The sequence below is a fragment of the Silurus meridionalis genome, chromosome 14 (assembly GCF_014805685.1).
Source record: "Silurus meridionalis isolate SWU-2019-XX chromosome 14, ASM1480568v1, whole genome shotgun sequence".
In the NCBI taxonomy this organism is placed as follows: Eukaryota; Metazoa; Chordata; class Actinopteri; order Siluriformes; family Siluridae; genus Silurus; species Silurus meridionalis.
This window is the reverse complement of record NC_060897.1, coordinates 6526233-6554059: the sequence shown is the minus strand read 5'-3', so window position 1 is coordinate 6554059 and position 27827 is coordinate 6526233. Positions and strand designations below refer to the sequence as shown.

General features: G+C 39.7%; 1 protein-coding gene across 1 annotated transcript; it reads left to right on the top strand.

Moving 5' to 3' along the window:
- Positions 1-27827, top strand: atp6v0a1a (ATPase H+ transporting V0 subunit a1a). Its single transcript, XM_046865937.1, is given in 23 exon segments — positions 1-149; positions 3570-3730; positions 6228-6306; positions 6428-6525; positions 7061-7189; positions 8216-8295; positions 9852-9978; positions 10101-10183; positions 10269-10362; positions 18178-18390; positions 19567-19717; positions 19819-19958; positions 21012-21175; positions 21700-21790; positions 21878-21996; positions 22706-22922; positions 23553-23660; positions 23749-23825; positions 23827-23854; positions 24907-24924; positions 25913-26030; positions 26149-26320; positions 26894-27827. Coding segments are annotated over 22 exon segments (2517 nt in total). The 5' UTR covers positions 1-149; positions 3570-3613; the 3' UTR covers positions 26988-27827.

The following is a 27827-nucleotide window of genomic DNA, read 5'->3' as shown; positions in this document are numbered from 1 at the left end:
CCTGTGCCACAATGGCGGCGCTCACCTGGGTCACGTGACCCGCGCGAGGCTTGGCCGTGACGTCAGCGGCTGATCAGCTGATCACACTGAGAGGAGACAAGCTGCGGGACAGGGACCGCACAGGGACTCTCACCTTATATTACTGAGTTGTGAGTAAAAACCTCTTGTAATATCTGTATTACGTACCGAATTAAATGAACACGGTCGCCATTTTTTATTGAAAATAACAAAAAAGAGATGTATGTAACTTTTCGCTGCATTTGCAACCTGTCCGGGATGAGATGTTAGCAAGACGCTAACCCAGAGTTTTCTTATAAAAATTAATAGATTTATATCAACCCTATATACCATTTCATGAGCTAAAATGTTATTATAATATATGTTGTATTTCGAAAATGAGCCGAATAAGTCGAGGAAGTAACTCGGAGCAACCTGTTGCTCTGGTCATTGATGTTGCTAGCTTGTTAGCCGGCTAATTAAATTGCCTAGCTAGCTAATGCTAAAGTAAATGCAGAATTAATTTATAATTTCTATCAGGTATTAAACAGCTGAAGCTTTGCCTCGACACTGAATTATGCAACAACACGTCCAGTTTTCCACTCGACTATCAGAAACCATCTCATACATAATCCATCAGTTAAAGGCGAAAAGAAATGGCTGGAGGAGATCACGTGACTCTGGACCATCTCTGTTGTTAATCCTGTTGTGGACACTGTCCCAAGCTGGACATCATGTCTTAAACAAAAACAGATGTTTTTTTTCTTTCCTCACAACCAGATAAACCTATAAAATATTTCCAATACCCTAAGCAAATCTATAAATTATGTTGAGATGTTTGTGGACACCTGACTATAAGATTCATATGTGCTTTCTTGATGAGATGAGATTAATTATACGCATGTTTTAAATAGACAGCGAGTTGAATACATCGTCTTTGGTCAATCTAATCAATCGAATTTTCTTCTTCTTTCGGCTTGTCCCATTAGGGGTTGATCATCCGTCTCCATACCCACCTGTCCTCTATATCTGCCTCTTTCAACCCAACTACCTGCATGTCTTCCCTCACCACCTCCATAAACCTCCTCCTTGGACTTCCTCTTTTCCTCCCTCCTGGTGGCTCCATCCTCAGCACTCTCCTACTGATATACCCCATGTCCCTCCTCTGCACATGTCCAAACCATCTCAATCTCGCCTCCCTCACCTTGTCTCCGAAACATCCTACATGCGCTGTTCCTCTAATAAACTCATTTCTAAAATCGAATCAATCTAATAAAATGATAAAAAATATATATATGAACTGTAAGATGGGACTAAATCACATTACATAACCCAGTATAAGATCTTCAGATGAAGGTGGAAAAAAGTTTCCAAACAGATTTAAAAATCATTTGTGCTATAGGATGTGTGTGTAAATGCTCCTCTGAAAGTTTGTGGACACTCTTCTATTAGATATATATGTGCTTTCTGAACATCCCATTCTACAATAAATCGCCATTTGCCGTTATAATAACCTTCATTCTCATGGGAAGATTTCATCCCAAACGTGTTCAGTAGGGTTGATTTCAGAGCTCTACAGCAGGCCAGTCAAGATCTTCCACTCTGACCTGTGTACACTATATCTTCATGGAGCTCGCATTCTGCACAGGGACATTGTCATGCTGGAACAGGTCTGGGTCTCCTAGATCAAGTGGAGGGAAAATGTAATGGTACTGCATAAAATGACATGCTCTACAGTTGTGTGCTTTCAACTTTGTGGTCACAGTTTTAATGTTGGGGTAAAACTTTTGTCCATATGGTGTTTGCCTGATAATACAATAATCATGGCGCTATTTTGTACTACACTGAAAGCCAAGGACGCTATGCCAGCTTTTATATAAACAAATATAACACCTTTTGTAAGGGTGCTTTCCCTTATGTAAATGACTTTGGTCCTTGGCTGTGACTCACTGTAAGAACCACAGCACTCGATCCGGGTTCTTAAACATTTTGCAGCCTTTTTAACTGTTAGAATAAAATCATAATCAGTCATACTTTTTATTAAAAGTATGACTGGTTTCTTAATCTGATTAAAAGCTAAAGAATATCACATCCGTGTTTTAGAACGCTTGAGATTTCCAGACTTCATTTTGAGAAGCGCTGACCAGAAAGCAAATAGCCATACCAGATGTTAATAAGAAATGTATGTTCATGCCATCCAGCCTTAATGTTATGAATTAAGCCTAGGTTCATACTCTATGCCAGGAATCCCCAACCACCAGGCTGCAGGCTGATACCAGGCCGCAAAGAAAGATGAGCTTTTCAGATTTTATTTCAGTTCTATTTTATTGAGTTTTGCATATTTGGAAAGATGACCACTTCCAGTTATGCCAGTGTCCCCGCACTTGTTTCAGTCACATTTTTTCACCATTCTGTATTATGGGGGGTTGAGTTACATTTTCATTGTATATGTAAAAATCATTCAATATGTATAATAGTAACAGTGTTGTGTTTAGTCCATGGAAAAATGGGTCCGTGGTGCAAAAAGGTTGTGGGGTGCTGCTTTAAGCTTTTTATTTAGGATAAATGTTCAGTGCCTCTTTGTAAAATCGTTCTGATTCTGTTATTTGTTCCTCACAACCGTGTCCTGTCACATACTAAATGACTGAGCAGTGGAGGGTCCGGGGCCTTGCTTAAGGTAGCATCTTGTAGCATCTTGGTGGTGCTGGGATTTGAACTCAATCCTCTGATAAGTCTAACATCTTAACCACTGAGCTACCAGAGGTGTGCTGTTATAGGAATATACAAGGCCAGGGGAGACACCCTTTTGCTGATTATTTTTCTTCTAACTGCATTACTATCTATTTGTCTGTCTGTCTGTCTGTCTGTCTCTGTCTGTCTACCCATCCATCTCTATATATGTATATATAAAATATGTATGGCTGTCTTCTCAAAGGTCACATGATCTTATGCCTATGCTTTCACAGTGATGCTCAGCTTGTGCACACAGTAAGACGCTTGACAAGCTCGAATGTCACATCAATAACTCAGGATTTGCTCTGCAGCAGGCTTTAGTGAGATTTTTAAGACCTACAGATAACAAAGCCAAAAACCTGTTTGTTTAGAGGAGTATTAAAAATAATCACAGCTTTTGCTCTGCTCACTGTTTTGTCTGAGATGAGATCTCGTTATTAAGTAAGGAAGCAGTTATGTAAAAAGAATGACACATGGCAGACAGGAACATGGCGGTGTATATGGAGGGAAGAATAATGTAAATAGGCACGATGAGTGTTTGGGTACTGGGCATAAATGTTGTATTTTATGTTTGGGCAGGATGTTAAGTGAGTGGAAGTGTTAACTTGCTGTTTTTCAGTTTGTTCTGTGGTGTCAGGCACTCGTTTACTCACGCCCTCCCTCTGTCCCTCCCTTCCTTCCCTTCTGTAAAGCCACGAAGCTCAGTGTTGATAATGTGCGTTTCACTCCGTACACTTGTACACAGTTTAGATCTTTAGGTGTGCTGTTTTTCGAAAGTTTTTTCTCCACCCTGTTTCACTTGTTTTATAATTTAACTTGCAACTTTTTCCCACTCTCAGGTGTTTTCTACCGGTGGTGGTGGTGTGAACGCTAGCGTAGCACCATGGGGGAGCTGTTCCGCAGCCAGGAGATGACTCTGGCCCAGCTCTTCCTGCAGTCTGAGTCTGCCTACTGCTGTGTCAGCGAGCTTGGCGAGATCGGCATGGTGCAGTTCAGAGACGTGAGTACACGCACCGAGGCACGCGCGTACCGGATGTGGACAAGAAATTAATGTTTATCTGATGTCAGAAGTCTAACTTTGTTTTGATTCTGTGACCAGTTTCCACCATACAATAGTGTAAAAAAAAAATAGCCCTTTATAAACAGCTTATAGGTAAATACAGAACTGTGTGCCATCACGGTAACGCATGACACACATCAAACATCACGTCAGGAACAAAACACAGCAGCTTTGTATTAGCTGTTATAATGATCAATAGTGGGGCAGATACTATATAAATTACTTCAAAGTAACCTGAAATAGTTTATTCCTCTTAGACCACACAAATCTGCCTACAATTACAATTTTCACAAATTAAGAATTAGAGTTGATCGGTTTTGCCAATCAATCGGCACCGATAGTTGTTTGCTGGAACCATCGTCTATCGGCAAAAATCCACACCAATAGTTTTTCCATAGAGCGCTATATATATTTGTTAATTCTAATTTATTATTTATAGAATTATATTTATTACTATAATTAATATATTCATATTTATTTCACATTTTCATGATTCAGTGCTGTTTTTTTTTTAATAATAAAGTTAATAATATTTTACATGGAGAGTTAGATTTGTTTTTTGTTTTTAATCCAGTATCCATTATTAAAAACAATAGGTTGATTAATTGGTTACAGGCGAGTACGGTCACACGTTTTAGCAGTTCAATTTAATATTGTTCTAGAGACATGATATTTTATTATCACTTATGTTACAGCAGCTATAAACACTCTTTCCTTTACCAGATTCTTTAATTCTTACTTTCTTTGTTTTGTTTTTCTATTGACTTGTAATATTAGTGAGAAATCTAAAAGCATGCCACTGAAAACTCTTTCCATAAATCCAAAATAAATTCAATACATCCAGCATTGTATGTTTTTGTTTTTTTTACGTAACACGGAGCAAGAATGCCAATTTTAATCTTTGAAAATGAACTGTTACTGTAGGAATGGAAAAGCATTCAAAGTGGATTTAGTTTGAGCTTATTGAAGTTGGCGGTTACGGAAATGAATCAACACCTTGAGACCAGTCAGTGCTCTGGTATACAATATTGCTTTCTTTTGTGCTGCTTTTTGCACACTGCTGGTTCACTTATGCTTACTGTTGTATCCTACATCATGTGGTGATGCAGTGGTGCAGAAACAACACAGTTATATGACTGCTGGTGTTAAATGACCATTAAATGTATAACAGCACAGCAGGTACAGGCTGAATAATTAACCAGAGGCCTGTCTAAGCTTTTGTTGATAATAAACGATATAGGAATACCTGCTATACAAGGTATGCTGAATTCCATGAATGTTGCATAGCTGTAGATTTAATCAGTCATTTAGGCATAAAGAGCTTTAGTAAAAAAAAAGACTTTAATTACAGCGGGACAGATTAATAACCTTACGTAATATTCCGGAGAATTCTTCGTCACAGTGGTAGACTTAAGTTAATCGGTTTAGGAGTGAAACAGTACAAGACATTCCCCACACCAATTGGACGTCTGGTGATTTGCCACAACTGTTACAGGTGGTTTAGGATGCACAAATCTCACAATCTCACAAATGTGAGTACACCCCTCACATTTCAGCAACCATTTTGTTATATGTTCTCAAGGGACGATACTGTAGAAATGAAACTTGAATATATTTTGGAGTAGTGAATGTGCAGCTTGTACAGCAGTATAGATTTACTGTCTCCTGAAAATAACTCACCATACAGCCATTACTGTCTAAATAACTGGCAACAAAAGTGAGTACACCTTAAGTGAACATGTCAAAACTGTGTGTGCATCATTGTTATCCAGCACTCCCTTAATCCCCCTGTGCATGGAATTCACCAGAGCTGCACAGGTTGTTGTTGGGATCCTGTTACACTCCTCCATAATGACATCATGGAGCTGCTGGATGTTAGACACGTGGCTCTTCTCCACCTTCCGCTTGAGGATGCCTCACAGGTGCTCAAAATGGTTCAGGTCTGGAGACATACTTGGGCACTCCATCACCTTCAGCTTCCTCAGCAAGGCAGTTGTCATCTTGGTGGTGTGTTTGGGGTCGTTATTATGTTGGAAAACTGCCGTTCGGCCCAGTTTTAGAAGGGAGGGATTCAGGTTCTGCTTCAGAATGTCATAGCACTGCTATAATACAAGATTGTGTACGGTCCTCTCTTGAAGATATACTAAAATGGTTGCTGAAATGTGAGGGGTGTACTCACTTTTGTGATGTACTGGATATGCAGCCTTAAAGATTTAACTAGATTGGTTGCTTATTTGTTAAGATGTTGGACCTTTGACCAAAAGGTTAAGTTAAAATCCCAGCACCACCAATCTGCAATTCCTGGGCACTTAAACAGGCTCTTAACCCTAAACTACCGAGTTGTATATTATGATAACTGTGAGTCACTCTGCTTAAGAGCATTTGGTTAATGTAGCCTATGCTGACTTTTTTTTGTGTGCGTGTGTCTCCACCACAGCTGAACCCCGATGTGAACGTCTTCCAGAGGAAATTCGTGAACGAAGTGCGTCGTTGTGAAGAGATGGACCGAAAACTGAGTTAGTCATTATGGGCATGCGTTATATGAGCTTGAAGTGACATTTTGTACTTTCAATTCCCTCTCTGTCTCTGCCTTTCACCCGTATCTTCATTCCTACTCTTACCTTCCGTCTCCCACAGGGTTTGTCGAGAAGGAGATAAAGAAGGCCAATATACCCATCGTGGACACAGGAGAGAACCCGGAGGTCCCTTTTCCTCGAGACATGATTGATTTGGAGGTATTGATTAGACTGGACGGTCCATTTCTGAAGCATTTTTATGATTAGTGTCAGAGGGTGAAATGCATTACACGCTAATTTAAAGTGTACTGGCAGCCTTTTCAAAGCAAATATCACACAGCATTAACAAATGCCTCAACATGTTTAGAGGAGACCTGTTACCTCAGCATGTGACTCTGCATTTCAGTGCAAAGTTCTTTGCATTTATTCCTGTTTCTCTAAATGAAACCCGAATAACAAACCACTTAAAAATGACCGACAACAGCAGAAACCTGCTCATGCACTGGGTTTGTTCTGCTGTACTTTGCATGACATTGATTTGGGATTGTTCCTTTACCCACAGACTTCCCAAGAATTTCTCAGATGCATTGCAATCACTGTTTAAAAACAAAACAAAACAGTCATTTATAACAGATTTTTTAAGATTGGTTAAATTTGTTAAGTAAATAGGGTGCATGCCCAGAGGAAGTCTTAGCCATGAATCTCAGTGTCTAATCTGCATCCATGCTCAAGATACGGAAAAATCTTCCTTCAGGCCACGTTTGAAAAGCTAGAGATCGAGCTGAAGGAGATCAACACCAACCAGGAAGCCCTGAAGAAGAACTTTCTGGAGCTGACCGAGCTCAAGCACATCCTCAGGCGTACTCAGCAGTTCTTCGATGAGGTATTCAGTGCTTTAAAAAAAAAAACACACACTGTTTATTCTGTTTAAATCCTTCACATGTCAGTGCTGTGAATTTTTTCTAACAAGATCAATGCATGTTCTAATACATTCTACTGAAACATATGGACAGGGACTGTGTGCAGATAATTATACGATGATTATAAATGAAATTGGTTAGGACTCCTTAATGATAAAGCCGTATATTAGTTTTTTTCCAGAAGGAAACTCTTTGGAAAGCCTTTGGTCCTTTTCTGCAGCTCAGTAACTTAAAAAGCTGCATTTTTTAAAAATAATTTTTAATGAAAAAAATATTTTAAATGAACTCTAAACAAAAAGCATGGCATATTGCATTTTTGTGTATATTGCAAGTTATAAAGATATAAATTATAAAGGTATTAATATCAGGATACTTGATTTTTTTTCTCTCGCATAACCATTCACCCTAAAGTGTTATTCTATACTTATATAAATAGCATGCATCAAATAATCCTGAAAAGGCTGTAATTCGATTACAAAAATCCGTTTAGTCCATTTAACTAAAGACGGAGCACTGCGTTTCCCACGGACATTTATTACTGACGCACCACCCGCTAAAACCCAAGACGCTCTGGACAGGGACTGTTTGCACTAAATGGGTTTAGTTTTCACAGATATTCTTGTATGCAGTTTCAGCAATAAAAATGCAAATTTTTCTCTTTTATTTTTACTTTTTTCATTTTTGTATATTTATTATTGCTCTTTAATATCATTACGATTGTTGACCCAAATTCATTTAACCTAATTTTGCAGTTGAACTTTGATGCGTTTTTTTTTTTGCAATTTGCTTCTGCTGGGTGAATGTTTGGTTACTTGTTTACATCTGGTTACAGCTTATTAACATGGCATGTGTACATTTTATAGTAAAAAATGTCATTATGAATGACAGGGCTGATATCCTCCCAAATATTGGAAACATAAGAGATACTTAGTTGTTAAAATATCTCTGCCTGCATGTGATCCTTTGTCATGTCCCCCTCTATGTTATAGATGGAGGACCCTGCTCTACTGGAGGAATCATCCATTCTTCTGGACCCGAACGAGATTGTCCGAGCTCCTCTCAGGCTTGGGTGAGATCTCTATCTCTCTCTCTGTAGGCATCGTCTGAACTGTTCATAATTTCTTACCCCATATACATTATTACGACAAACATTTTGGGACAACTGACCTTTCCTGCTATATTTGGTTCTTCTCCAAACTGCTTTCAGAAAGCTGGAGGCACACAGTTGTATAGGACTTCTTTGAATACGGTATAATATAACTTTGCGTTTATTTGAAATTGAAAACCCAAATCTCTTCCAGCATGGCAATGCCCCTGTGCACAAAGTGAGCTCCATAAAGATATGGTTGCCATGGTTTGGAGAGGAAGATCTTGAGTGACCTGCTATAGATCTCATCCCTACTGAACACATTTGGGATAAAGTAGAATGCTGACTGCACCCCAGGTCTCCTCACCTCCCCTACATCAGTACCTCCTTTACAAACACTCTTGTGGCTGATGAACACAAATGTCCACAAGCAGACTCCAAAATCTAGTGGAACATCTTCCCAGAAGAGCGAGAAAATTATAGGAGCAAATTGAGACTAAATGTGGAATGCGATGCTCAAAAAGCACATACCATACTGAGCAGGTGTCCGCAAACTTTTGGCAATGTAGTGTATCTGGTTTTGACCTACTAAACGGGTAGTATTCATTTTTCTGTCCTACATAAAGACTACAGGAGGATTACAGAATGCAACGATCAAAAGAATTCAATTATAGAAAGAAAAGTAATTAAAACGTATTAAGAATTGCAAGGTGTGGTTCTGTGTAATGAATCCTATTTTTAATATGGTATGACCCTATAAAGATGCAGTAATAGTTTTCAGGTGTAAAAATAGTTTATGAGCATTTTTAAAAGTCTTTTGCTGTAAATTTATCAGTGTGAATATGGTGGTGAAAAAGTGGCAGCACTTTTTTTAAGGAAGTGTTACAGTGTACATGGTCAGATATCATGCCAAAGATTTCCAGTGATAGCAGGACTGAGCAAGAGACCACTTCGGTACAGAGAATGTCATTATTCTCTGTTTTCTCAGCCTGTTTTAACACCCCCTTTGAAAAAATGCTATTGTAATATGTGGTGCAAAACTACCCTCGGGCAACTCAGCTGACTCTGACAATACTGTAAACACTAACTGACCTCTCCCGACTGTAACGGCTGAACCGTATACTTTTTCAGTCTTGTCTAATGCATTAACCAGACTAGTCATGTGCTATTTATTCGTTCTCATCAGCATCATAGTTAAAATTCCTGCCACTTGCAGTAAGCCTTACTACTGACATGCCTTTTTTGTTTTGTGTGTGTCTATTATGTTATCTGTGTATTTTTTTCTGTGCTGTCTATGTGTTACCTGTCTTGGCTGCTGACTGTTATATATGTTACATCTGCATATCGGAGCCTCTGAAGAAATGCAATTTCCTTCTGCTTTGTACCTTGCTGCCTGACTGACTGAGATTCAAGTTCACTTTGACTTTTAAATTTGATTACATAGGCGCTTTGATATTTCCTAACATGCAGTCATTCAGTATTTCTCACTAATTGCATTCTAATTACATTTCCTTCATTACATTCTTACATTCGCGCAGCTTCGTGGCAGGCGTGATCGGCCGAGAGAGGATTCCCACATTCGAGAGGATGTTGTGGAGAGTCTGTCGAGGCAACGTGTTCCTGCGCCAAGCGGACATCGAGGACCGTTTGGAGGACCCTGCTACAGTCAGTGCCATACCAGTGATCAAATATAGAGCAGCATATTAACACTCAGTCTGGACGTGAAACAGCCAGGCCGGTATTTGGGCCGTCGAAATGCCACTGACCGCCATTTCCGGTTTTTACAGGGTGACCACGTGCACAAGTCAGTGTTTATCATCTTCTTCCAGGGAGATCAGCTAAAGAACCGGGTGAAGAAGATCTGTGAAGGGTAACAGCTTCTCTTTCCAATGAATGGTATATTGTTGGTAGTTGCCTGTAGAGGAGCTGATAAGAGTCTCGGTTCTAATCTATAGGTTTCGGGCTACGCTGTATCCCTGCCCTGAAACTCCGCAAGAGAGAAAGGAAATGGCAGCAGGAGTCAACACTCGTATTGATGACCTCCAAATGGTGAGAGAGATTGAACATGTGCACACATGCATCAGCGTTATTAATACTGCAATTACTCTGGAGAACAAACGCAATATATCAATATATAAATATATTCACGCTAATTATAAAGATTTGAAATTGGAAGGTTGATTCTAAATCCGAATGAAAACCCGCCAATCAACTGAATTTGGCCAAATGTGTGTAACAAAGGGTATTTGTTACTAAATCATTAAATTCTGATTTTCCAGGATCACTAAGCAGCCGATCCATTGATCAAGATTAAAGAAAAATAAACAATTCGTTATAGTAAACACCTAAAATGAGCATTCTAAAAACATAAGAAACTACTAGAAGCGGCATCACCCAGTTACGGAGGGTCAGTGCCCACAGCTCTCATGCTCATCAAGTTGTCTAGTGATTGTTTAAAAAATATTTATTCTTTTGTCTATACGTAATCTATTTCGAACTGTCTTTTTTTTTTTTTTAGTGGGGGGTTTGTGTGCGTGCAAATTCAGATCCCAGCCTTTGTTTGTTGTTTCCATGGTGGGTGCTGAGTGTTGACACACAGCTGCCTGCCCTTTTTATGTCAGTTTACATTAGCCTTCCTGTATGAAAGAGCTTTCCATTCATGGTCATACCCTGCTGAGAACATTTGCATCAGCTTACAGCACTCTTAAACCAAGTCCAAACCCGAAAAGCTTACGCAGTGTCTAGACTAAAATGTTCCCCACAATGGTCTAGTTACAGAGACAGAATGTGCAAATGAAAGACAAGAAATCAATCCGATCGATTAGACACTTCGGGGCTCATCTGACTGGCGAGCTGACGTGGATCGGTACAATGATCCAGGCTTTGTGGCCCCACAATTAACCCGATTTTAGTTTTGCAAGTGGAATCAGGGGCCTAGTATGCTTATGAGACCAGGTTAGATTTGCATAAAACACAATTTCACATGCTTGACTTGTTGGAAACAGGAAAAATGGGCAAGCGTAAGGATTTGAGTGAGTTTTGCAAAATTGCGACGTCTAGACGACTGGGTCAGAGCATCTCCAAAACTGCAGCTCTTGTGGGATGTTCCCAGTCTGCAGTGGTCAGTATCTATCAAAAGTGGTCCAAGGAAGGAACAGTGGTGAACCGGCGACAGGGTCATGAGCGGCCGAGGCTTTGGGGCGTGAACGCTGGTCAGTGTGGTCCGATCCAACAGACAAGCTTCTGTAGCTCACATTGCTGAAGAAGTTAATGCTGTTGATGCTCGATAGGTCAGGACTGTTTTGCAGCAAAAGGAGGATCAACAAGATAATGTTATGCCTGTTCTGTGTACACTCTGTATAATTTGTTATACAGTACAAGGTGCAAAAATAAGAGAACCGAAAAAGAGGTTAGTTGTAAACATATATACTTCTGCATAGCAGCAGTTGGTGGCAGTTTGAAATGTGTGCAAAACAGCATGTAAACAGTTGTAATGTGGGTGGTGCTATAGACATGGACGTATATGAATTAAAATGAGCATTTAAGTGTGTGTTAAGAATAGTCAAGTGCACAGAGTGTGAGTGTGTGTGTACACGTTTTGTGTGCACTTTAGTTAAGTCTCTTTATTGTTGTTTGAATGCAAGATGGAGCTCCATAGGCTTCATAGGTTTTTTTCTCTCACCAGCTACTACCAGAAATGTATTTGCTATTTAATGAAGTGTGCCAGAGTGTTATTATAACTGCTGGAGATTTGCATACCGGGAGTAAACTGCTGCAACTCTGGATTAGGGGAATAGGTTTATTCTAAAACTGTAACAAATGGGATTGCTACAAATAAAGCTTATGCAAAAACAAAAAAAGTAGTAACTACTTGCTACAGGGTATGAAAAATACTCATAATGGTATAATCATGTTAGAGGAAATAGTTTGTTTGCGACTCTTTGCTTGACTTGTATTAGGAAATCGAAGGATTAATGTCACTGGGTGTGTGCTGTCTGCTGCTGCCCACACACATAGTGACCATAGCTACAGTCAGACACTTCCACTGTGGTGCATACGCCCTCACACCTGCTCAAATTCATATACACCCACGCAGAGACATTTGCCAGACACCGTGATGTGAGACGGACACCGCCACCTTGCCAACAGGCCCTTATGTTCCTTGCTCATCCTTCCACACGTTCACCAACTAACTTACACCCAAACACACCCACACACACCCACACACACCCACACACGTTCCTCTGAATGACTAAGTGCTCTGGAACGTCGGTGGATTTTTGGTGTCAAATGTGAGATCAAAATATAGTTCATAAAAAAAAAAAAATCTAATCTCTTTTTGCAGAAAAATTTGTTTTATGCAGCAGTATATCTTATAAATACGGAATTAAACACAATAGGGTGTGCAGTTATTGGAAATTAATCAATGTTGAAGTTGATTATTTTCCCGAAACTGCATATTTTACTACAGAGTTCCTACCCAAAAGTTGCTCATCCACGCCGAAACGTCTGAAAACGCTTACATCCCTGTCCTGCACATGAACAAAGCGTAAGACACTTCGATCTGTGTCATTTTCGCCTGCATTTTATTTACTTTCCAGGGTCTCAGCGCTGCCAAAAGATCGGCGCTAGACTGGATCTGCACAGCTGTTACATTGTGATTTAGCAGTCACCGTGAGAGTACAGCGCCCCCGACAGGACATGGAAAACATCAGAGATTCTGGCTCTGACATACATAAGAGATTGTAGCAAAACTCATGTTATAGATGGAATTTAAAAATCATTATTTCAGATGTTAAATATGGTTTCAAAAAATCTTTACAGACGTCTGCATATTTGAGTCTGGAAAAGTATGGAATTTTGGAATTAAAAAATGTGTCGGAACCGTAGTTTAAAATTTTTTTTTATACATTTACATTTATGGAATTTTGGCAGATGCCGTTAACCAGAGCGACTTACAAATGAGCAGGTGAGGGTTAAGGGCCTTGCTCAAGGGCCCAGAAGTGGCACCTTGGTGGTGGTGGGATTTAAACTACTGATCCATTGTCCAATGCCTTAACCACTGAGCTTTTAAATGTGAGATGTTGCATCTGGCTATCAGTAAAACAATTTGCTGCCCTTCATTACTTACGCTATAGCAGCTCTAAATAGTCATTTGATTTCTTGTTTTTTTTTTTTCTATCGAGCCCAATAAGAAACAATATGTTAAATAACAAAAAAAAACCCTACATCTTGAAAACTATCATTTGGTAGAAAACCTAATGATGCAGTTTTACCTCTATATTTTAATGACTGAATTTTGACCATTACAAAGTGCTGACAGAGGAGACTCCTGATTACAGAAAATGTCACCACATGGAAAATTACCCCTGTTTTTAAAATCTATTTGTGTGAACAGTTGAACAAAAGGCAGATAAATGAAAGCTATCTATAGCCAAGCGCACACATTTGCCGCGGTCCGAGTGACTCACACCAGGCTATTAATGCCTACTTCTAATATGCATCATGGATTTGGGAGTGAACTGAAACGAACCTAAAGATTCTTGCTGACACAATTTGTCTGATCGCTCATGTCGCAGAGAGCCGAGTGTATGAAGTGGGTGTCGAGCATGGTACAGGCAGGCTAGGGGAATTAAGAGTCGTCTGGTATGTGCTGATCTGCTGGCACGATCTCTCTCTTAACTATCTCACATTCTCCTCGCTCTCATACGCACCACTTTCTCTGTCAGCCAGAACCTATAGGGAGAACGCGTTTCCCCGAAATAGACCCGGCGTGTGCTATGCTGTTTATTCAGACTCAGGCCAGGTCCATAAGTGATCTCTGATGAGAAAACCAGAGAGGCGCATGCGGCCGTACATGGCCCCTGAGCTGCGGTAGACACAGTGAATCATGGGAAAGATGGTTCGCATACTAGCTGTCTGAATACTGTTTAACTTAAATTAGAGGTGGATTCTTTTTGCCTTTACACTGATAATTGAGTTTATTTAGAGTTTATTGAGACCCTTAGTTATACTCTTTTGTAGGGCTGCAACTACTGATTATTTTGATCATCGATTAATCGGATGGGTTTTTTTTTCCTTCTCGTGATTAATCGGATTAAATAAAATCATTTAATGAGATGTTTTGCTAATTATAACTATACAAAACCCTAATTCAGGATATTTATGTATAAAAATGTACTTAACAAAAATGCAAAAGCCACCTATTGAGTTAGCCGATCTTTAATTTTAACCTGAAATAACACAGTTGTACAGTTTTTAAAGAGTAAAACTACTTTAAATATAGAAAATATAAATCAAATAAAGTGCATAAATAATCATAAAAAAAAGAAGGAAACAAAATAAGCATTAAGTTGTACTCATATAAAATTCACATTATGAAATTAGGACACAAACATTAAGATATTAAGTAGCAGAATTAGTGGAAATATCAAAATTATAAATAATAAACAAACGGCGAATGTTACTGTTTGGTACAGAGGCAGAATGCACAAGAACAGGAAAAGTGTAACTGTTCAAAGTTGTTAATTGTTTCACTTTTCCAAAATTTACAAGTGGAATGCAGAAATGTCAGCAAGTCAATATGCTCTGGGTTGAGGCTGGCTCGTTTTTTTTTTGTTTGTTTTTTTTGCAAGCTGTGTAACCTGCAGCAGAAAACAGACGCTCGAGTGGCGTTGAGGTTCCTGGGAATTTATCTTTATTATCTCTGCACCAATCCAAAGGATTTTTTTGTTGAGGTTCTCCTAAGCTTTCCCCTCTCTGCTCGTCTCCTCAATGCTGCATCCAGACTCAAAGATTGAATCAAGCAAAGATGTTATAACCTCTGTTCAAAGAAGTGGATGCAAACATCCCGAACCATCTAGAGACGTACCAGCGGCATTTGGATCCAACTTCATGTAGAGTTTGGCATCGGACCTCTGTAAATTTTTAAAGGCTCTGACATGGATGTGATGGATCCACAATGTCAACTGACTGTATAAGATTGTAGAAAGAACATTACTCATAATCTCACATGCCAGTGCTCAATGTAGTTCTTACTCTCTGGTGTTTTATATTTTAGATTTATAATCAGACCCTTGATGTCACCCAAATGAGGATGGGTTCACCTTTTGAGTCTGGATCCTCTCAAGGTTTCTCCCTCATTACATCTAAATGAGTTTTTCACCCCAGGCTTCATCATCAGGGATAAACACACAATTCGCTTTAATTCTTAAGTTCTTTAAAGCTGCTTTGAGACAATGTCCAGTGTAAAAGAAAAAAAAAAAAACGCTGTAGAAATGAACTTGAACTTATGGCTGAGGTAGTTGTTTGCTGTTACTATTGCTGCATTTCCTTTCTTGATGCAAGTGTTTCAGTTGGAAAGTTAGCCTGCACTGTTATAATTTGCTCAGGTGATAGAAATCTCAGTGTATTGAACCTTGGGTCCAGAGCAGAGGAGAGAATCTCAGGGTTATTTACCTGTTCAAAAAGTTGCTTCCATCTGTTTTGAAGCTGCTCAAATGCTGTGGCTTGGAAGGACTTCACTAAAGCTGAATCAAAAGCATTTTTACCAACAGTCATTTCACAAGTGGAGGCAATGAGGAGACTGTGACATATTCCTGCCCTTGTTTCACAAGTCATCTTGCAGCTCCAACAGCTCTTTCAATGCTTGTGTTCTTTAAAGCAGCATCAATTACCATGTGCAAGGTGTAAACAGCACAGCATGTACTGGTCCACCCATGTTTTTCCTCAATTTTGCAGCAGCTTGACCATTGCACCATTGTTGTGTGATTGCAGTAACTTTTTTAAAAGGGATTTTAAATTTGACTGCTACTTCTTCCAACCATTCTGCAGTGTTGGTTGAGGTATGTCTGTCTTCGAGTGGCTTGGTGGTAAGGCAGACATATCATCTTCCTGTCGTTCTTAATGTAATGGCATGTAATGCCAAGGTATGCCTCAGTGGAAGCACTTGCCCATATAGCAGCAGTTAAAGCCATTCTGCTGTTGGTGGTGTTCATAGCAGACTTAACTGTATTAATGCTTCCTTGTATTTCATCTCCATAAAATGTTTTGAAGTGGGTCTTTGATGGAAGAATGTATCCTGGGTTGAGAATGCTAATCATTTTTTTGAATCCTTTCACCATTGGCATTGGCCGCATGTCAGTTACCAACATACTCATGATGGCATCTGTTTGTTGAGGAGTGCATGGAGGATTTCTCTCTTGAACAAATTCACTAATTTTAGGTTGTTTCTTTCTGTCAAACAAGCAAAAAAACACATTTGAGTATGCAAGGTGAAGCAATTTGTGTAAATCAATATTTGTATTGTTTTTACGAATAATTGCAGATGGTAAGTTGATACTTAAAAAAAATCAATCTAAATCATAATACAACATTGTTTTGGGAATTTTTGTTTAAAAGAATACACCGATACTTTGTTCAGTTGCGATGATGTAAGCGATTAACAATATATAATTAATCAAATTTTGTATAGTAATGAAATGACGCATACATTTAATTGCAAACATTAAAAACAAGCATTTGAATGTAGCTCAATACGTAATATAGTAAATACAGAAAAAGTAAACTGTTGCAGTAGACAAATGCTATAAAAAGACAATGGAACGGAGGAACGATTATTAGCGATATTATCAATCAGTTGTTGCATCCCCGACAAAAGGATTAGGACACCTGACTTTTACAGCTATGGTTTGGTTATTTCCCAAACTGGTATGTTGGAGGCACACATTTGTATAGAATGTCTCAGGATGGTGTAGCATGACATTTTTCCTTCACTTGAACTAGGAGACCCAAACCAGTTCCAGCATGACAATACCCCTGTGCACAAATCCAGCTCTATGAAAATATGCTTTATGAATTGTAGAGTGGGAAGAACCAGGGTGTAGTCAGCATAACATCATTACCTGATTTATCTCTCTGCAAGCACACTCCAAAATCTAGTGGACCATCTTCCCAGAAGACCCTTATGGTCCGGTGTCCACAAACTCAATTCAATCTTTTTTTTCAATAGCGGTATTCACAATGGACATTGTTTCAAAGGAGCTTTACAGAATGTAATAAATTATAGAACAAAATTCACTTATTTAAGTTTGTGTATTTATCCCCGATGAGCAAGCCTGGGGCAAACGTGGAAAGGAACAACCTTGAGAGGAACCAGATTTAAAGAGGAATCCATCCTCATTTGGGTGAAACCAACAGTGGGATTATAAATCATGGGACATTGCAAACACCAGACTGTGAGAAATATGACAATGAAAAGAGGCTTTTGCATCCTCTCCAAACACACAAATAATACCACTATTAATAAATTGTTTAATAGCAGGACGCAGAGTGATTTTATTTTATTTTTTATTTCTTTATCCCTTCAAATAGGATACACTACAAGCATTGCAGTGCAATTTTGCCTGCTGTGAATTAGCATAGATTCTGAGGGTGTCTGTAAGCATACTGGAGAAATGAACACTTTTCTTCCAAAAGACTAGTGTTTTGATGGATTTGATGTTGAGCACTGCATAATTGTTGTCTCAAAATTTCCCATAGGTGTAAATTTGGGTTTATTGTGCTTTTACTACAATATGTCTCTTTATGTGGTTATGGACAGACTGTTGTTGGACTTTTCCTCTTGTCATCATGATTTGACATGGAGGTCAGCTGGGCCACAATATACATGTTACATTGTATTATGTAACATTATTCTGTCTGGAGCAATCTGCATTTATATTCAACCCTGCTGATTATCCCGTTTTTTTTTCTTTCATTTCCTCTCCGCGTGTACAGCACGTAAAATTTGGATGTGCGCAGACACGGTGTGGCGTCTCTAGACTGCAAACCTTCACCCGTTTTTCCCGTAACCCATTTTTCTAGGTGCTAAATCAGACCGAGGATCATAGACAGCGAGTCCTCCAGGCCGCGGCGAAGACCCTGCGCGTATGGGTCATCAAAGTGAGGAAGATGAAGGCTATCTACCACACGCTCAATCTTTGCAACATTGATGTCACCCAGAAGTGTCTGATCGCTGAAATCTGGTGTCCCTTGTCCGACCTGGACTCCATTCAGCTCGCTCTTCGGAGGGGCACGGTGAGAACACACACCAACTTTTGTCGTAGCTATCTTGTCATTGCAGACATAATGGAGATAATTGCTTCAATTTTACGATGTAAAATAAACTAAATCACACATTTAGTTTAGTTAAAACACACATATTTGTCGGAATATCACATAGGATGGCTCATGCCTAGTGAATACACTCTCAGATTCTGCACTACACACACACACACACACACACACACTTACAGAGTAGGCTAGGGGCTAGATGTTAGAAAGGAATGCCCACATGCTTTAAGGTTGACTCATGAGTGCACTGAGATCAAACCTGATTCCCCCTTTTTCCCAATAGGGGGAATATATGAAAAACAAATGCTTTGTGCGTTACGATATTAAACAAATGATTGACATTGAGACATTGAAAAGGGCAACTGTAAGACTATAATAAGACAAATTAAAGGCCTATGAATGTTTTTAACTCAAAGATGTGTTTCAGCTGTAAAGCAGATTGTGTAGGAGTATCTGTGGATGAGCTTTAAATGGATTTCTTACTAATCCTAAAGATTTCCTTTTTTTGTCTTTTTAATTTTTTTTTGCGTACAAACATTATCTTTCTAACTGTTACTTTAAATATTCAAGTTCCATGGTTTTGTAACAGAGTATAATACAGCTATTACATTTAGGCCAAAATGGCAACAGGATTAAGATACTCTGAAGGTCTGAAGCCAGGCTCAAGTTTGGAGATTAATATTTACGCATAGCATTCGGCTCCAACAAAGACGTGCGAGTCTGGTCGTGCTGCATTTAATACATGTGTATATCTTAGAGTAAATGTGTGTGTGCCTGGATTGAGATTCTCACACTTTACTGTCAGCGGGTGAAGGAAAACTCGACACCATAGAGTCAAGCCACACTACACCAGCTACACCCGGATTACCTGATTACACGCTAGGTTGCACTGTGATAAACGGGGAATTACTGTGTGTATGTGTGTGTGTTTTATATATATATATATATATATATATATATATATATATATATATATATATATATATATATGAGAGAGAGAGAAAGAGAGATATGAAAAGAGAGAGAGAGAGATAAATAACTGTTATATTGTATATATAAAAATATATCTTGTTTATTACATCTTGCAATTTTTTTTTTAGGTTTTAAATCCACTATTTTCTCCGTTTTTCTTCTCCTCAGGAGAAAAGTGGTTCCACCGTTCCCTCTATCCTGAACAGGATGCAGACCACACAGACCCCACCCACCTACAACAAGACAAACAAATTTACTTCTGGCTTCCAGAACATTGTGGACGCATACGGCATTGGCAGCTACCGAGAAATAAACCCTGGTACCCCATCGCCTTTCTACTTTCTTCCATACTGGTGCATAGTACTGCCATCTTATCTCGTTATAAACTCACATGAACTGATTATGCTGGTTTGTGTTCAGCTCCCTACACCATCATCACCTTCCCCTTCCTGTTTGCCGTCATGTTCGGGGACATGGGCCACGGCATACTGATGACCTGCGCCGCTCTTTATCTGGTTCTGCGAGAGAGTCGGCTTAGCGCCCAGAAGAATGATAGCGAGGTATAACACGCACATCCATTATACAACATTTCTTTCAGCCTTTTATTCTCATCACACCGATCTTCTGCTTTGGAGAAACATCATTTTTTTGTATTGAACTATGCAATGGCTCTACAAGCAGAACCTGATAACACTATATGATAATGACAAACTGTGTATGGAGGGAAATCTTGATATATCAGATAATGATTGGGGAAAAATCTGTAACATACAATGGAAATCTATCAGCTTTTTTATTTCACAAAGAAAAGCTACAAAGGAAATAGTGCTATTTGGAGGCTTTGTGAGGAAAAGGGGACACTACCATTATCATATTTTTTGGGAGTGTCCAAAATGAACCCAGTTTTGGCAGGAGATCAAAAGAAATTTAAACGCTGTTTTTGAGGTCATAATTCCTTTTAACTTCGAGTCATCAGAGGGATGGAATAATTAAGATAATAGACTAACGTCAATAAAAAAAATATGAATTAAACTCAAACCACTGTAGGCGGTATCACCTTTCAGACCATTTATGTTTTAAAAAATGGTCTGTTATATAATACTTTTAAGAGAAAATGTGCTTGTATAAAGTTGCTGTCAAAATGAGGCAAATGCAGAAACTTGAATATATGATATTTTTTCATGATGTCATTTATCCTTTTTCTTTTTTTTTTCGTCACTGTCTGTTTCGGCATGCAAAAATTATAATAATAATATAATAATAAGTATAATAAAAGTGATCATTATATTGTATTTTTCCTCTGAAAAGTGGTGGGAAAAAAAAGAACTGATGTTAAAGTGTCACAAAATGTCATTACACAGTAGACAAACTATCTAAACCTGTAAGCACCCGAAAGTCTGACCCTGATAAACCGTCCTACAGTCCGACTGAGGCAGTTTTTTAATGCATACTGTGATACCAAAAGCAGAAGTGGTTATTAAAAAGAAAAAAAGTGTCAGAAACAGATAATGTCACAGTGATTGATGCTTAAAGCCACAGGTTGGTGAAAATACAATGCTGTGCTCGGATGTTTAGTGTTGCCATGTTTATTTGTCTTTTTCTCTTCCTGCCAGATGTTCAGCATGGTGTTTTCAGGCCGTTATATTATTTTGCTGATGGGGATTTTCTCCACCTACACCGGGATTATCTACAATGACTGCTTTTCCAAGTCTTTCAACGTCTTCGGCTCCAGCTGGAGTGTACGGCCCATGTTCCAGAATGGGACCGGCAACTGGACGTGAGTTCTTCACTCAGACTAAAAAAAGTCACTAGAATATCTCAATAATATGAGCATGTAAATAATGTAAACCCCTGATACTGATTGCGCAGAACGCCGCAAGACGTTATTTACATTTACCGCAGTATCCAGAGCAACTTACTTTGTGTCTCATTCATACAACTGAGCATCTATAGGGGATAAGGACCTTGCTCAGGGGCCCAGGAATTGAAGCTTGGTGCGGCTGGGATTTGACCAAAGTCCAATGCCTTAAGCAATAAGCTTCCACCTCCCACATTTTTGTTTATTTTTATTTTTATTCATTGACATTTGTTTAGCAGCTAAACTGATTGAAAAGTGGAATGGCATGGTTTTGTGTATGGACAAAAAAAAATATTTAAGTGAGTCTCCGGGGTCACAGCTTTACAACAGTCATTAGCTTTTCCCATACCAGAAAGCCTTCAGAAACATACTTTTTTTGTTTTGTTCCCTTTAAACACGGGAGTGGGAGTCGTATTAATTAATTACAATCCTTCGCTCTGCAGGTTTGAGATTCTAGAGGAGAACAGGCTTATGCAGTTGGACCCCGCGGTGCAAGGAGTGTTTGGCGGCCCCTACCCCATCGGCATTGACCCGGTATCAGATATCACTCCTGCCCTTTTCTTTCTACTAGTCTGAAGTTCTGTCTTCTTCCAGCTAAAGCACATTTTTTCACCTTCACAGATCTGGAGCATGGCCACCAACAAGCTGACCTTCCTGAACTCCTATAAGATGAAGATGTCTATAATCTTGGGAGTTACTCACATGCTTTTCGGCGTGATTCTCAGCCTCTTTAATCACATGTATGTTTGCATTCACTTCACCATTTACAGTGCTTTAGGTCACAATTTCCCTTTTTTGACCTTTTGTAGTCAGTCAGCCAAGGCCTGTGTGATGTCCAAGGTCAGCTTTGTTGGTTTTAGCGGTCAGGTTAATGTGAGCTTGGAAGTAGAGCGAGATTACAGGCATGAGTTTAGCATTGTGCAAACGCACTGCATAAATGTCGGACAGCACTGAGGTGTTCAAATACGCATATGTGGTTTGTGTTTTGCTAAAATACTGTGTTGAATATAGAAATGGACAGTTTTTAAGTAAAAAAAAAGTGAATGAGGATTCGCTGAATACAGATTCATTTAGTGTCTAGCTACTGTCTAGCTCAGGGGTGGATCTAGAAAATTACTTATGGGGTGGCAAGAGGGTGGCATGAGAATTATGAGGGGTGGCAACACTGGAGCAAACATCCTTGCATGGTTTTTGTGGATTCCAGGGATGATGGTGAATACACTGGGATTACAATGCTTTTTCTCATGGTGGTACTTGCCACCCCTGGAGATCCGTCCCTGGTCTAGCGTTTCCTGATTTGTTCGTGAAGTGATCCTTGTGATTCCAGAGTAGTTAATAAATGTAATTTTAGACCCCAAGCCGGCCCAGACTGTGAGGAGAAGCATGTTTACTTTCTTATGATCTAAACTGGGAATGAATGATCTCTTGATTGACCTTGAATGTGCGCAGCTATTTTAAGAAGCCTCTGAACATCTGGCTGGGCTTCGTTCCTGAGATTATCTTCTTGAGCAGCCTGTTCGGTTACCTGGTGCTGCTTATCTTCTACAAGTGGACTGCATACGACGCCTCAACCTCTAAGGAAGCGCCGAGCATCCTCATCTCGTTCATCAACATGTGTCTCTTCAACTATAACGACCCCACTATCAAACCGCTATACAGAGGACAGGTAGTGTGTGCACACACACACACACACACACACACACACACACACACACACACACACACACACACACTCACACGCCATTTTCACACTGTACTATCTTTGTTTTGTTTTTGTGTCTGTACATGGGCATTCTCCCACTCTTTCACTCAATCTTTTTACTTACACTTTATTTTCTCTCTCTCTCTCTCTCTCTCTCTCTCTCTCTCTCTCTCTCTCTCTCTCTCTCTCTCTCGAATTCTCATTCTTTCATCCTTTCATTCTTCTTTGATTCCCTTCATTATTTTATGCCTGTCTCTTTTCTTATTCTTTATATATAATATCTCTTTGCTTGTCCTAGTCTCATCCTCTCTTTTCTGTCTCCCATCCTTTGTCTAGCCGTCTGTCTCAGTCTGTCCCAAACAATATGGTGCTCTTATTTTCTGTCTCATTTCCAGTTTGCTTGCAGCCTCTGTTTTTCCATCTTTCTTGATTTCCATCTGTCTCTTTCCTTTATGTTCATCTTCCCTGCTTTCTCTCTTTGTCTCATTCTCATTCCATTTCTCTTTCTTCCCTCTCTGCATGAAGCCATTTACAGTCTAATTTTCTCGCATTCTGTTACACATTTTTGGTCTTTTTTCTTTTTGGTTTCTCTAGATGGTGATCCAGTGTCTGCTGGTGGTCATTGCTCTTCTGTGCGTGCCTTGCATGCTCATAGTGAAGACACTGATCCTGCGCAGACAGTACCTCTGGAGGAAGCACCTCGTAAGGCCTTATTCGCAAGAACACACTTAAATACGTGTCACTCGCACCGACGCAGCGACATGAAGCCTGGTGTGTCCTCTGTCCTCAGGGCACTCAGAACTTCGGGGGGATTCGGGTGAGCAACGGTCCTACAGACGATGAAGCTGAGATCATCCAGCATGACCAGCTCGCAGAACTTAGAGGAGGAGCCAGAGGTTAGACACACACACACACACACACACACACACACACACACACACACACACACAATCTGTTTATCTTCTGTCTCTTTGCATTTCACTTTCTCTCTGTCACATACAGTATCTTTTTCTTTTTTTACATCCAATCAGTTTCATCCTTTCTTTCTTTTTTTCTTTCTTTCTTTCTTTCTCTCACTCTTTTTCATCCAAACTTAGTTTCATTCTCTTTTTCTTCTCTCTCTTACTCTGTCTCTCCCTTTTTTCCCCCAACCAATTGTACTTTTTTTTTTTTTTTTCTCTCTCAAAGAACTCATTTTTCCTCATGGATATTTGTGTGTGTGTGTGTGTGTGTGTGTGTGTGTGTGTGTGTGTGTGTGTGTGTGTGTGTGTGTGTGCGCGCGCGCGTAATAACGCTCCATGCCATTTGTTACATTGCAGCAGTATTCAGTGTCGGTGCTTAGAGACTCATCTTCATTACACTTTATTTATATTTTTATACTTTCTTAAGCAACTACTTGTTGACGGCGGTAGTCAGTCTGAGCTCTGCCTTTCCAGTCCTATGTGATACCAGACATAAATCGTCGTTTCCAGTAAAGGTTGCTGATCGGCACGGCCAGTTAATCCCCACGGCGTGGCCACTGTAGTCAGCAGTGGGCGGCTGCCGCGCATTCCCGTCACCGAGAGGGTCCTGCATACCAACCCTGCACTAAAGCGGGCTAGCCCACTAGCTCCCGCGTCTCCAAGCAACCAGTCTCGCAAACAAAACAGCCTCCCGGCCAGCAGGGTTACACGAGCAGATATTTCGAATGTGAATCGCCGCGTGCTTACTCGCTCGTCTAAAAACGGTTTGTTGGAGTGAATCTTTACTGTTCCAGTTCGCTTCGCTGCCACCAGCCACAATCTTGGCAGCACTTTTCCTCTGTTTACTCTCGGCCTTTTGTTTTAAACCTGCCTGTGGACCATTTTCCTCATCTCTCCTTATTGCTTTCTTGAAACTGTTATAAACCTTATTCTAATCCTCTGTGTGTGTGTGTGTGTGTGTGTGTGTGTGTCCGATTTCCTTCAAGCAGTCAGAAGAGGAAGTGGTAAGAGCAGAATTTTGCGTACACCATCACTTTATTTGTTTCAATCCCATTCCTTTGTGTGTCTGTGTGTGTTTTGGTGTCGGGTGGTGCTTCTCCATTGGGGTTGTGTAACTACAGTAGATGTAGAACTCTTTAAGTTCTTAGTTTAATCCATCAGGGTTGAAATGAAACCAATCAAGTGAACAGAACACACTGGTGATGGAGCTGCTTGTGTACAATGATCTGCTCAGTGATTCAGTACCAATCAGAATACTGCTGTTCTCCTGAATTCATTAACTGCTCTGATCAGATCTGTCTGTCTAACTCTCTGCTCTTCTCTCCATCTCCCTCTCTCCTTCCTTCCTTCCTTCCTTCCTTATTTCCTTCCTCCTTCCTTCCTTTCTTCCTGCCGTACTTCCTTCCTTTCCCTCTTAATCCATTATACTTTTTTTTGTTGCCCAATCTTTCTTTTTTGTTCCTTTCTTCCTCCTTCCCTTTCTCCCTGCTGTTTTCTTTCTACCCTTCTTTCCTTCCTTGCTTCTTTCCTTACTTCCTTCTTTACGTCCTTCCATCCTTCCTTTCCTTATTTCCTTCTGTCCTTCCTGTCTTTCTTTGTCTCTCACTTTTGACCTCTTTCTTACTTACTTCTTTTTTATCTTTTTACTTTTCTGTTTTTCTTCCTTCCTTCATTTCTCTCCTTAATCCCCTTTTTCTTAACCTTCCTTTTCTCTCTTCTTTCTTCCTTCCTTCTGTCCTTCCTTTTGCTTCCTTCCCTTTTACTTATTTCTTGTTTTTCTTCCTTCCTTCCTTCCTTCCTTCCTTCATTCATCACGCTTACTCTCTCTCTCCCCACAATTTTCCTTTCCCTTTACTTTCATTATTTTTAATCCTTCCTACTTCCATTTTTCCTTCTTTCCTTTCTTTCCGTTTCTTATTTTTCTCTCAATTTTTACTCCTCTCCCTTCTTCCCTTCTTTCTTCCTCTGTTGTTTCTCTTCTCTCTTGTCTAGTTTGATTTTACAGATGTAGCAGTGCATCAGGCCATTCACACTATAGAGTACTGCTTAGGCTGCATCTCGAACACGGCCTCCTACTTGCGTCTGTGGGCCCTGAGTCTAGCCCACGCACGTGAGTACCCCCCTCACACATGTGCACACGTTTCCCTTTCGCTGTAGCTGCTTTGAAAGGTGCATTCCCTTTTTTTTTAATTGAATGTCTATTCTCTCCGGTGTGTCTGATTGTGTAGAGCTTTCAGAGGTCTTGTGGTCCATGGTGATGCACATCGGACTCAACTCTAGAAATTTTACCGGGTTCTTGGCCCTCATTTTCTTGTTTGCTTTCTTCGCCACACTGACTGTGTGCATCTTACTGATAATGGAGGGTCTGTCTGCGTTCCTGCATGCCCTCAGATTGCACTGGTAAGTGCACACACACACACACACACACACAGTATTTGTATTCTTTAAATTATTTCTTAAAAATGATACTGCATGTAATGAGAGAACTTTGAACCGATATTCAGCAGGCTGCAGTTTGTAAAACTTAATATTTATTATTGTACTTCAACAGCTTATGCATATTTTTCCACTGCCAGAGCCTTTATATTCATTTGCTGTACATATACGCTATATTTGCGTATTTATCTGCACGTCAGTACACAGTACACAGTTGCTTCTGTTTGCATTTCTGGTCAATGCTAAACTGCATTGGTTTGCTGTGTAACTGTGCTATGCTATGAGAATAAAGTTCTACCTGTCTGTCTTTTTCTTTTTTCTTTCTGTCTATTTATTTATGGAGACAAGATTGGCTCTCTGTCTCCCTCTGTTGGAGAGATTGTAAATGGAATTTCACTGTCTCATGCTTTCTTTCTGATCCTCTTTTAATCTCTCTTTCTCTCTCTCTCTCTCTCTCTCTCTCTCTCTCTCTCTCTCTCTCTCTCTCTCTCTCTCTTCTCTCTCTCTCTCTCTTTCTCTCTCTCTCTGTGTGTCTAGGGTGGAGTTTCAGAATAAATTCTACTTAGGACAGGGCTTCAAGTTCATGCCCTTCACCTTCGACAGCATCCTGGAGGGGACATTTGAAGACTGAACACCTTCACCTTCTCAGCCTTCCTCCACAATCATCCTCCTGAAGCGCCAGTCAGAGCAGCAGCAACAAGACCGAACTTGTATTTAAAATTTCCATCGTGTCTGATTTTGTTTGTTTTCGATAAATAAGCTAATGTATTTGTTCCAAAGAAGAGTTGAGGAATCTGTAATATAAACACAGTAGTCGTCTATACAGTGTAAAATATTTCTGGCTCCAGTCTGATTTCACTGCCATGTTTTCTCTCGTTCTTTTGTATATTGTGTACTTATTGAGTCGGAACAGATCTCTCTTTTCCTCTTTCTGTTTCTCATGCAAAGGGACTCGATGCAAAATTCTACAAAGGGAAAGAAAAAGAAAAAACATGAAGATTTTCCTTTTATTATTTCCACAAACAAATGTACTTATATCTGTTTACATTTATTTAATTGTTTTATTTAATGAGTAAGATTATTTTTTTCATCATTTCTTTTTCCCCTTTCACAAACAACATATCTGAGCTTTGTAATCTTTATATCATAAAGGGGTAAGACATCGACTGATCAATCATGAACGATCAGGAAATTTCTCTTCCCAATGGATACACAGTCATTATTAGCCTTTGTGTCCGTTTTGTTTTCTAAATTGCTGTATGTTTGTTGATGGACACTCCAAATAATCATTACTAATAAGTTCAAATCGGCTCATAGTTTCCCGTTGTGTCCTTCTTGATTTGGCTGCTTCATGTCGTAGCTTTTACAGGCCGAGCGAAATCACTGCAAGAATTTACGACGTCAAAATTCTACAATGGAAAGCGATTTGGACGTTGTGTACGTTTGTCAATAAAAAAGCGAGGCTGGGAAA